The 12,052-nt window shown below is 47.1% G+C and overlaps 1 protein-coding gene across 11 annotated transcripts in view; it reads left to right on the top strand.

Annotated features, from left to right (window-relative positions):
• The window catches only part of adgrl2a (adhesion G protein-coupled receptor L2a), a 905,078-nt gene that overhangs the window by 809,872 nt on the left and 83,154 nt on the right, over positions 1–12,052 (top strand). For 9 of the 11 annotated variants that reach the window (XM_069939357.1, XM_069939364.1, XM_069939356.1 and 6 more), the window contains 3 exons: positions 3,988–4,091; positions 9,537–9,722; positions 10,265–10,303. In XM_069939357.1, coding sequence (XP_069795458.1) covers positions 3,988–4,091; positions 9,537–9,722; positions 10,265–10,303 — 329 coding nt within the window. The remainder of the gene's footprint in view (positions 1–3,987; positions 4,092–9,536; positions 9,723–10,264; positions 10,304–12,052) is intronic. The other 2 variants (XM_069939367.1, XM_069939363.1) reach the window with 1 other exon arrangement.

Below are 12,052 nucleotides of genomic sequence, written 5' to 3'. Positions count from 1 at the left end.
CGATGAAATGCTGGTTTGGATTCAGCAACCTCAAAAGGCGAGAGCAGGAGTTCTCAATCTTTCTTTGCCCGAAGCCCCACTTTAATTTTTCAGAAAAACATACTCCCACCATTAGCAGGAAAAAAAAAGTTATATATTCAAAAGAAGTTTAAATTAAATCATTTTTTCTCGCAGAGAGAGCATCAAGATTGCGCTAGCCTCGTGCTTTACTTTCTAGGGTTCCTTTTTTTTCTGATTTTTGGTGTCCCCCTCAGGCTGGTGCCTGGGGCAAACCCCACGCCCCCCCCCCCCCCCATCAATACACTAGTGCACAAAGATACATGCAGATGCAGGTCTTACTCACTACTGAACTGAAAAAGTAAAGGGGTCTGGACAGTCATGATTGTTGAGATCATTTGGAATCCTTGTCACCAATGAGATCATTTGGAGTGGATAATAAGTCCGGTCAGAAAAAAATATAACTATAATGTTAACCAAGGATAACAACAGTTAAAATAAGAGAAATATCAGAAGAGCAAAAATACGTTATGAAAATAAAAGGAACAAAGTGATTTTACTTGGAAGTTACCGCGATTGTGTTGTACTGAGAATGTTGCCAAGTTACATCTTTCACACCAACTTATCGAGTTTATTTTTTCAAACCAACTTTTTAATTATTTCCCAAAATATTTCTACACCCCACTAAAATGGTATTAAGCCCCATGCCCCGCCAAAATATTCCCATGCCCCACTGATAGGACATATGCCCCACCTTGATAATCTATGGGCTAAAGCATCTTATGTTCCCACTCTGTCAGAATGATAAGCGATGTCCACCTCAGTTACCTTGCCGACGGAGGGGGCAAGACGTTGCCAATCTCCCCCTGTGCCAAGTCCCCCAACCACCCTCCCCCCCCCACCAACCACACCCCTCGCTGAAACTAAGGAATACTGTCACGAGAGTCTCAGAGGGAACAGTCCCCAAGGTGAGGTGAGGGGAGGAACAGATGTGTCTGGTGGTCGGATCACGTTGTGAACACTGAGGAGCTCCTCCTAAGCAACAGTGTCGAGTCCAGACGCACTCTCCACTCCTCTGGATCGCAGACCCAGATATCGGACTGTCTTCTTTTCTACACGGAGACCAGAAATTCTTGACACTTGCTGCATCTTCCACCTTCCATCACAGTGGAGTTAAGACCTAGTCTCACCTTGACAGAGCTTATTGAAAAGCTCAGCGTGTGGTTGACGCCTGCACTGGAGTTAATTGGATCTGTCCCCTAATAATCAGCTAAATTGGTGTTGTAGTTCCCCAAGGGGTAATCATTATTCACAGTGTTAAGCCAAGACTGGGAGAATCTCTGGAATTAACCATGCTGTCAAATGCTCCATTGGTCAGTGATACACCTCATGCTGGAGTCAACCACCTGCCAGGAGATGGCACGTGGATTGGATTGGCATCAACCCTTTGTTCCTCCTTACTTATTTTAATCCTCATTCAGGGTATGGAGAATTGGTGGATTCTCCATCTCAGAGGGTGGGGAGGGCGCATCAGTGGAGGCAGTCCACAGAAGGGCTGGAGAAGCTCAGCAGGTCACGCAGCGACCACAGATTCCTTGACCGTGTCGGAGGCTCAGATCTGGAGCTCGGGCTGCTGATGGTTTGGACCAGACTCTGTGAGGCTGCGGCAGCGCTGGAGGAAAATGCGCAGACACTCGGTGACTCGGTGGGGGGGGGGGGGGGGGGGGTGAACTCTCTTTCACTTCTCTTTCTCTGACTGTAAAGAGGTGCTTCAGTCATTTTCAGCTGAATATAGCTGCCTTTTGGCAGACGAAAACAGATTTTGTATAATACCGCGTTATTAACGTGACAATAAATTGAATCTTGAAAGTAAAATACAATTGACGTTTTGGGACCCGAGTGCCGAAAATTGGGCAGATGGCCAAATAAAATGGGCAGGGGAGGAGGTAGAGGGAGAAACTCTGGCTGGCAGGTGATAAGGGGATACAGGTGGGAGGGGGAAGAAGAAAAAGGAGCTGAGAAGTGATGGGGAGGGGTGCTGAGAAAGATGTTCTCTAATAGGCGAAGGGAAGGGGGTGGGGAGCCGGAGGAAGGGAGACAGAGAGAGACTGGGGAAGGGGGAGCGTTGATGCCGCCCAATCACACCCAATTGACCTACAACCCCCGGAGAGTTTTGGAGAATGGAAGGAAACCGGAGCCCCCGGTGAAAACCCATGCAGACACAGGGAGAATGTACACATTCCTTACCTATCTATCAACTCATAATTTCATCTCCCTCCTCAGTCTCCTCCATTCCAGGGAGAAACCTGGTTATAGACCCACTCCTTACAACTATGATACTCCAATCCAAATAGAACCTGAAAAGCCTATTTCTGCCTAGACTATTCTGCCTTTCCAAAGTTCTTAGGAGCGCTTGCAACCTTCAGAAAAGGAAGCCTACTCTTCCCACCCTGCACGAGAAAGCAGACCCTCCAACCCTGACCATCCTTTCAGTTCAGGGGCGATCAGCGATGGGCAATAAATCCTTACATAAAATTGGTGGAGAATCTCAGCAAGTCACACAGAATACCTTCTGCATCACAGATAGATATACAACCAATGTTTCGGGTCTGAGCCCTTCATCAAGTTCTGAGCATAAACCAGGCAGGCGCCTGAATAAAATGGTGGGGAAGAAGGGAAGGGGAGGAACATAGGCCCACGGGCCGGATATGGGAGGAAGGGCTCAAAGCTGAGAAGATGGGGGAGAGGCTATCTCTCTGAATGGAGAATGAGGAAGTCAGGCATGGGAGGCAGAGGGTTGAGGAGGTCAGAAGGGAGAGGTGGGGGGTAGTGGGTCAGAGGGTGGATGTGTCGGATAGGGGAGGTTAGAGGGGGAGGTGGAGGATAGAGGGGTTCAGGGAGATGAGAGGGCCGGAAGGGTGGCGAGAAACGGGGAGCTCAGAAGGGAGTTGGGGGGGAAGAGAGGTAGGGGTCTGAGGGAAGAAAGAGGGAGTTCAGCGAAGAGTTTGGGTGCAGATGAGGGGGGGGATCTGAGAGTGAGGGGATGGGAAGAAAGGGGGATTCAGAGGGGAGTTGAGGAGATCTGAGGGCTAGGGGGTGAGAAGTAAGGGGGTACTCCAGACAGGAGTTGGGGGAAGACCAGGGGGTCTGAATGCTAGCCATAGAATCAGAAAGGCCTGTTTGAGTCAAGAGTTTTAATCCTGCTTTCTCCCCACTGATAATCAAGCACCCATTTTTGCATTAAATCTAACAGATGTTAGTATATTTATATAAATATTTTTTTCTTTTTAAAATATTTTTATTGACATTTACATTATGAGTATATTTATATTTTAGACACACAGCCCAGTAACAGCCCTTTCGGCCCATGAGTCCTAGCCACCCAATTGACTTGCAATCCCCAGTACGCTTCGAAGACTCAGAGGACACTGTAGGACCCACCCCCCCCTCCCCCAGGAAAACCCGCGCAGACACAAAGAGAACATACAAACTCTACAGAGCATGGGATTCGAACCCTGGCCCCGATTGCTGGCACTTTAACAGCGTCGCTCACCACTACCCTGTCTTCCTATCGACTCCCTACTTACCTTACACACAACGGCCAATTAATCCACCAATCCACACATCTTTGGGATGTAGAAGGAAAGCCACGTGGTCACGGAGAGAATATGCCGACTACACACGGACAAGATTGAACTGCCTCTCGAGGTGTGAGGCAGAGGTCTCACATGTTTTCCCCCCCCCACCACCAGTCAATAGAATGGATCATTCAGGATTGGTTTGGTCTTGAGTCATGGGTAACTGGGCAGCTGTGCGCAAGGAGACTTGTTTGAGGTTTAAAGCCAAGAACAAACCAATGGAACTCAGCGGGGCGAACAGGGTCAGTGGGAGAGAAAGAACGGTTGCTGTTTGGGGCTGGAACCCCTCAGCATCTGCAGCCTCATGTATGTACACCAGGGCTAAGTCTTCTCTTAACTTCATCTCTTGCAGGCACTGCCACATATCTCTGTGTGATTTCCACGGGCATGTGGAACCCCAAGGGTCCTGACCTGAGCAACTGTACCTCCCATTGGGTGAATCAAGTGGCCCAGAAGGTTTGTTGCTGTGGTTCCATCATATCTAAATAGCAGCCAGCATTGAGTGTCCACTTGGAAGTAATCTTCGAGCGCATGTTGACCAGCCATTCTCAACCTTTTTTCAGCTATGGCCTCCCCCAGGACTCTGCTCAAAGTCTATGGGCCCCCTTCCCTGTGAACCAGTCACCATTTTGATATCTTCAGTACTTCTCTCCTACCGGCTGTACAAAAAACATTTTTTTTAATGTTAATTTTTAAAAATAAATTTAGGCCTACACCACGGTAACAGGCCATTTTGGTCCACAAGTCCGTGGCTTCCAATTTACACCCAATTAACCTACACCCGCACCCCCCCCCCCCCCCACCGCCAGTACGATTTGAATGGTGGAAGGAAACCGGAGCTCCCTCGAGGATAACCCACACAGATACGGGGAGAACGTAGGAACTCCTAACAGAGAGCGTGGGATTTAAACTCCGGTCTCGATCACTGCCGCCAACCGAGCCACGATTGTTCAACCAGTGAGACGTGATTTGAAAAATAAAACGCATTATCTTAAATATGCGGTTGAGAATGGCTGATCCACACAGTGATGGCTGAAATCAATACAAAGACTTTTCAAACCGTCTGCATCGAGGCTGTGAGATTCCATGTCTGCACTCTGTGTGGTTCAAGAGAAAACTGATGTTGCAGATTTTCAGGATCAAAGATCCACAGTGGGTGATTATTTTCAGGAATTAGTTGACCTTTGGTTTTCCAGCTTGAAGTCGAGCTTCTAGTCTGGAGACCATTGGCAACTAATTCAAAGCCTGTGAGGAAATGATCTAGTCAGTAATTGGAAATTCAAAGAGTATTTGTCCAGTGTACTCCGAAATATGCAATTAACATGTGGGCAAGACAGTTGCTATCAGAGAGGATTGCAAATAGATTTCAATCTTTTTTTTATCCACTTCTGAGTCATTTAATCTCTAAATAATATTTTCAAACTGTGCAAATATGATTGAGTGATTGGCCAAATATTTTATCATTCTGTGGAGCTCAGGAAATCACCAGTGATGATATTATCATTCAGAAATCTCAATGCAAACGCTGGCAGAGAGGTGGTTCCTGTTATAAAGCACCAGCCAATGGAGTATTTCTGAAATGAAGAGTAAGAAAGGTAAGAACTGCAGAGTCTGGAATCACCGGCTAACGAGAAGGAGCTGGAGGGACTCACCAGGTCAGGCAGTAGTCAACGTGTCTGAGGATCTGACCCGCAGCCTCCAAGGTCAGGCAGTAGTCAACGTCTCTGAGGATCTGACCCGCAGCCTCCATGTCGAGGCAGTCATGAAGAAGGCTTGCCAGCAGCTATATACTTGGTGAGCTGTTTGAGGAGATTCGTAATGTCATCAAAGATTCTCGAAATCTTCCACAGGTATACCATGCAAGCATTCTGGCTGGTTGCCTCACTGTCTGGTATGGAGGTACCAACACTCAGGTCCGAAATATACTCCAGAGGGTTGTTAACTCGGCCTGCGATATCATGGGCATCAGACTTCACTCCATCGAGGACATCTTTCAAATTTTAAAAATTTAAATGTTGGCCCATGAGTCCATGCTGCCCGCCCGATTACACCCATTTGACCTACAATCCCTGATAGGTTTTGAATGGTGGGACGGATCCCCCAAGGAAAACCCATGCAGACACGGGGAGAATGTACTAACTCCGTACAGACAGCGCAGGATTCGAACCCCGGTCCCAATTGCTGGCGCTGTAGCAGTGTTGCACTAACCATTATACTAATCGTGCCACTACATGGAGCGGCCATCTTAAGAAGTCAGCCCCTGTCCTCAAGGACCCCCACCACCCAGGCCACGCCCTCTTCACTCTGCTACCATCGAGGAAAAGGTACAGGAGCCTGAAGACGCGCACTCAGCGGCACAAGGACAGCTTCTTCCCCTCTGCCATCAGACTCCTGAATGATCAATGAACTACAGACTTTTTCTTTTTCTTGCACTGTTTTTTTTATTTTGAAGAGCGGTTTATAGAAATGTTTACATGGTGACGCTGCCGCAAAACAACGAATTTCGTGACGTGTTCATGACAATAAATTCTGATTCTGAGGAGACCCCTTTTTGAGACTGGGGTTCTGAAGTGACCGGCCCTCCAAAAGCTCAAGTGTTGTGGAAGGTTAGCCATTTGTTGCAATGAAGGAGTTTTACACCCAGCAAGCTCCCACAGTCTTAGAACACAAAAGTCTGCAGACACTGTGGTTGAAAAGTAAAACCTCAATGCTGGAGAAAATGAGCAAGTCAAACAGTATATCGCAAGGATAAAGATACATAACCAACGTTTCGGGCTTGAGCTCTTCATCAAGGTATTAAACTACATCTGTGGAAAGCTTGTCTCCTGAGACAGAGATCCAGAAAGGGGAGACAGTTGTTGGAGATAGACGAAGCGAGTTTGAGATCGGGGTGGAAGTTGGCAGCGAAGTGAATGAAGTTGACGAGCTCATCACGGGTGCATGAGGCAGCCCCGATGGAGTCATCAGTATAGCGGAGGAAGAGTTGAGGGGCTTTGCCATCATAATACCCAATGAAGGGCTCAAGCCTGAAACACTGGTGATGTATTTTTACCGTTGCTATATAAAGTACTACTGTCTGAACTGCTGAGTTTCTGCAACGTTGTGTTTTCGCAAGTTCCCACAGACAGCAATTTGTGGGCTACCAAGCATTAGACATTTGGACAGACATATGGATAGGAAGGGTTTAGAAGGCTAAGGGCTAAATGCAGGTAAATGGAACTAGCCCAAAATGACAACTCGAGTCAACATTGAAAAATAGGCCTAAAGGGTCTTCTTCGTGCTGAACAACTCTTTAACTGTAATCCATTGCCCAGCACAGACATGTTCCAATAAAGACGGTTCATTGAACCCTTAAGTTTTTGCTAACAGCCCATCATTTGCAGGTGGGTTTTGAATGAGAAAGTTCCCTGTTCTTCCATACTTAAGAAAGCTAATTTATACAAGATGACCAACTGCGCATTTTGCAAAAAATCCCACGATCAAGTATATTATTCAAAAGTATTTTTGTTGAGGCTATGAGACCAGGACCACCCCTTCGAGCCTGCACCAACATTCATCAATAACGTGGACCATTGAATTTTCCCACATATGTGACAGTTTATGTTATATCGTATATTGAATATAGATATTTTATAGGAGATAAATTTTGGCAGGTTTTTTAGTGTAGGTCAAATTCAAGCACTTCATTTAAAATGCCAGAGTTCTGCTCAAGGGTGTCTTTGCAAAAACTTGGAAGGATGCCTATGAGGACTTCACGAGTAGGTGTTAATTGGACATGCTGTGGAGTAATGGACTGTTGCTTTGGAAAGCAACAGATGAACAAACTCGGAAAATTAGGTCCGGAGCCGCAGTCTGTCCGAGTGCAGCTGGCTGTTCTAAGAGGGTCATGTGGTTTTCTCTGAGTGAATGAGAGAGAGAGAATTCAGTTCTACAGTCAGCAGCATCTGGGACTGGAACAGGACAATCTGGCAAGCTTGTGGAAAAACCCCATTTTGAAGATGGGTTGTAAGTTCTTAGGTCAGCCTGGTCAAAGCCCTTGTGGTCCATACAAGAGGAGAGGACTGGCTGCATATTGTTTCACTTTAAATAAGGGAAACAAAAAGGAGCTCTGTGGTGACCTGAAAGAAAGAGGTTATTATCTGGAGACCCCTGATGGGGCAAGTTTCTTCGGCAAGACATTGAAGTGGCTGATCAGAAGGAATCAGTTGTGGGTGTCCAATGAGCAACAAATTTTTCTCTGAAAACTGACAAGAATCTTCCTGAGCGGTAACCATTTACATTTCAAGCATCAAACCTGGTGAACTTTATAAATGTTAAATTCTGTGGACAGTATAAGAATTGCCTGCAACCAGTGAATTTGGAGGAGTGAGAAGTGAGATTGGACCGTGAACCAAAGAACTTTTTTTGAACTTACATACACGTGCGTTTAGAATTAGAAGGGGGTTAAGTTAATAGTAATAAGTTAAAGTTTGATCCTGTTTTCATGTTTAAAGATAATTTAAAGTAACTTTTGTTTAAGTAACCATTTGTCTTGCTGAATTTTTATTGCTGCTGGGTTTTGGGATCCTCTGGGCTCATAACACATATTCCCCCGATTCCTTTAATATCTAGAAATATATCAATATCTAGTGTCCAGCTTCTTTCCCTCTTCATGAATGTAACATCGCCCCCTTTATATTTTAGTTTTGTTTAAGGGTCCTTACTCAAAATGTTGACTGCCCATTTCCACCCACGGATGCTACCGGACATGTTGAGTTCCTCCAGTAACTTTTTGCTCATGGTTCCAATGCCTGCAGCCCTCGACATCTGTTTTGAATGAGCCCATTGACTGAGCCTCTAGATTTATCTGGCTGAGAATTCTACTCATTGCAGTCCATGCTAGCCCCATCTTTATTTGAAGTGGAGGACACAAGTCTGCAGACACTCTGATTGGAGCAAAAGATCCACCTAATTGCTGGAGGGACTCAGGTGGTCCTGCAGCATCCATAGGAGATAATGAAAACTCTTTAACGAATGCCTACCATATAACCATTTACGCCTGAAGAAGTTCTCGCTTTTTGCTTATTCCTTGAAAAAGGGCTCAGGCCTGAAATGTCAACAATATCTCCTATGGTCAGTGGCAGATTAACTACCAACCCAGCCCCTCCCCTGAACTTTAGTAAGGCACCCCTGACCTTATCCCTTATGCCCCACCCTTCGTTGAATAGAATAAAGTGATCTTATGTCTCGTCAAATACTATTCTCCAAAGTACGACTATCCAAAGGGTCGTAAAATGCCAGGGGGCTGAAAGGGGATCGATAAACTCTGGGGTGTGGGGATGAGTGGGGGGGGGTCAATTGAACATTTGGGGTCAAAGAATTGTAGAGCCCGAGCTCCCCGCTCCTGTCAGCCCCCCACCGCCCATCCCTTCCAGGCCCCTCTAGGCTTGGCCTACTCTGCCTAATAGCTAATCTGCCACTGCTGGTGGATGCTGTGAGACCTGCTGAGTTCCTCCAGCATTTAAGAGCCAGAGTGAACCTCCTCCCTGCACCCAGCCTGTCGAGATCCGTAAGTGATTTGGCCCGAGTCGGAGAGATCTGTACTCCAAAGATTATCCACTTTGGAAGGGAAAATGGAAGATCAGAGTATTATTTAAAGAGCAGGCAAATGCAGGGTGCTGCCATGCAGAAGGACTTGGGAGTACTTGTGCATGAATCGCAAAAGGTTGGTTTGCGGGTAGACAAATGCGATGTTGGCCTCCATTGTTAAAGGGATGGAATTCAGAAGCAGGGAGATTATGCTGCAACTGTACAAGGTCCTGGTGAGGCTGCATCTGGAGAACTGCGTACAGTTCTGGTCGCCGCACTTGAGGAAGGATGGACTGGGTTGTCCTGCTGAGTAAGAATAACTTGTGTTCACAGATCAGGAGTGGCGAGAATGCTGCTAACCTGGCAAACGAACTGGCCAAGCACACCAAAGGGCCGATCTATGCAGGGGACGTCAGCTCATCCATCAGGCTCATGGAGCAGCTCGTCGACATCCTCGATGCCCAGCTGCAGGAACTGCGGCCGAGCGAGAAGGACTCAGTGGGTCGCAGCTTTAACAAGGTAATGCTGGCGGCTTGTGAAACCCACACCTGGGTCCCATCACCCCTGGCGAGCTCGTCTTTCTGTAGTGACATTACAGTTACATTGGTGGCTGAACCGATTCTGCTCTTCTCCCCCATTACTAACAATTTGTGTTCTTTTTTGTTTTCCCTCTCGCCCCCCCCTCTCTTTCTCTCTCTCTTTCTCTCTCTCTCTCTCTCTCTCTCACACACACTTTCCCTCGGTCTCCCTCTCTCATTCTCTTTTTTTCCCTCTTTCCCATCTATCTCTCCTCCCTATTTCTCTCTCCCTCTCCTCTCTTTCTCTCTCTCACACTCTCTCTCGCTTTCCCTCCCTCTCTTCCACTCTTGGATACCCTTTTTCTCTTCCTCTTCTCTGTAACTCTTTTCTCTCTCTCATCTCTTTCTCTCTCATTTTCTCCTCTTCATCTCCCCCCACCCCTCCTCTCTCTCTCTCTCTCTCTCTCTCTCTCTCTCTCTCTCTCTCTCTTGCTCTCTCTCTCTTCCCCCTCTTTCTCTTACTGCCTCCCACGACTGGAAAAGCTCCAAAAGCGAGACAAGACTTGCAGAATGTACATTAAGGTAGCAGACCGGCGATGTTACTTTTGCTTGACCTGTCTCCCCTTGCCCGCATCGAGGCTGTTACCTTTTGCTTTGCAGATTTTTTGCATGATACTTTCTCTCGCACTTCCTTCACATCCCCACCAATCCCCCCACCCTTCCCCCTCCCCCCACCCGTACCCTTGCCATGTGATAGCACCACACATGGATAAAACCCTGCATTGTCTGATGTTTAATTTCTGTTTTGCTGGCTGTGAGTCAGTGCATTTTGCGCCGACCGCTCCCATCCTGAGTAACTTTTGCATCGTGCAGTCATTCTGAAAGGATAAAATATAGAACATTATGGCTCACTACAGGCCCTTTGGCCCCCTCAATGTTGGGATGACCCATATATTCCTCCCCTCCAAAAATATATATATAAACACTCCCTACTTCATAAACCTCTCGTCTCCTTCCATCCAAGTGCCTGTCCAGGAGTCCCTTAAATGCCCTTAATTTTCCAGCCTCCACCACCATCCCTGGCAAGGCATTCCAGACCCCCACTGACCCTTGAGGTCTCCCCTAAACTTTCCTCCCTTCACTTTGTAGAGATGTCCCCAACGTTTGCTATTCTTGCCCTGGGGGAAAAAAAGGTGCCGGCCGTCCACCGTATCTGCGCCTCGTAATCTTGTAGACCTCAATTAAAAGTCTCCTCTCATCCTTCTGTTCTGCAAAGAGAAAAGTCCCAGCTCTGCTAACCTTGTCTCATAAGACTTGTTTTCCAACCCCAGGGATTAAAACTCATTGGCAATAGAGTAGCACAGCTGGTGGAGATGTTGCCTCTCACCACCTCTCCCCTCCACCCCCCCCCCCCCCATCCCACCCGAAACCCAGGTTCGATTCTGACATCCGGCGCTTTCTGTGGGGAGTTTGCACTTTCTCCCTGTGACTGCATTGGTTTCAACCCTCGCAACCACCCCCACCCCCTCCCCCCCGCCCTGCTCGAGTGTTTCGGTGTTCTCCCACATATCAAGGATATTCGGTTCAGGAGGTTAATGGGCTACTTTAACATTACCCAAGTGTGCAGATGAGAGGTAGGTAGAATCTGAAAGAGCTGCGAGGGGAATATAATTGGATTGCGTCGGATTAGTGTAAATGAGAGCTTGATGGTCAGTGCAGACTTGATGGGCTGAAGGGTCTGTTTGCTGCTCTGTGAATCGATCACTCTCAAAGGACTCTTTCTTTAATTTGAGAAAAATACCATTTTGACCTAAAAATTTAGCTTTTTTTTTCACAGGCAGAAACATTCAGGGCAGAATTGATCTTTGGAATGAGTTTCCAAGAGCATTTTGAATTTCTTTTGCAGCTTGCAGAAGGCAGTCCTCGGATACCTCTTTCATTGGTTGAGTAAACAGATTTTGTGACTTCCCCCAGATTTTGCCATTATTACTGAAGCACCTACAGCAAATGGATGCTCAATGTGTTAAGGCAGCTGTATTCTCTGCCTTAAATATGCCCAATGGGCAGGCTGGGCAGTGGGGCTCAGATCATGATTAAGTGGCAGGGTAGACTTGAAGGCCTGAATGGCCTATTTCTGCTCCTATGTCTTGTGGTCCTATGAAAGTACGGGCGATGGGGCTCCTTCATTCCTCGCAGTTGCCTCACCCGCCGTTCTGGCTCAGAGAGGTGTCCTGCAGTTGATCTAGTCTTGGTGCTCTCTGGTCTGTATATTTCAGACGCTCGTGCTTTGGGTATAACAAGGCAAGATTGCCATTCGCAAGGCCTATTTGG

Source organism: Narcine bancroftii, chromosome 5 (assembly GCF_036971445.1).
Source record: "Narcine bancroftii isolate sNarBan1 chromosome 5, sNarBan1.hap1, whole genome shotgun sequence".
In the NCBI taxonomy this organism is placed as follows: Eukaryota; Metazoa; Chordata; class Chondrichthyes; order Torpediniformes; family Narcinidae; genus Narcine; species Narcine bancroftii.
This window is presented reverse-complemented; position numbering and strand designations above follow the sequence as displayed.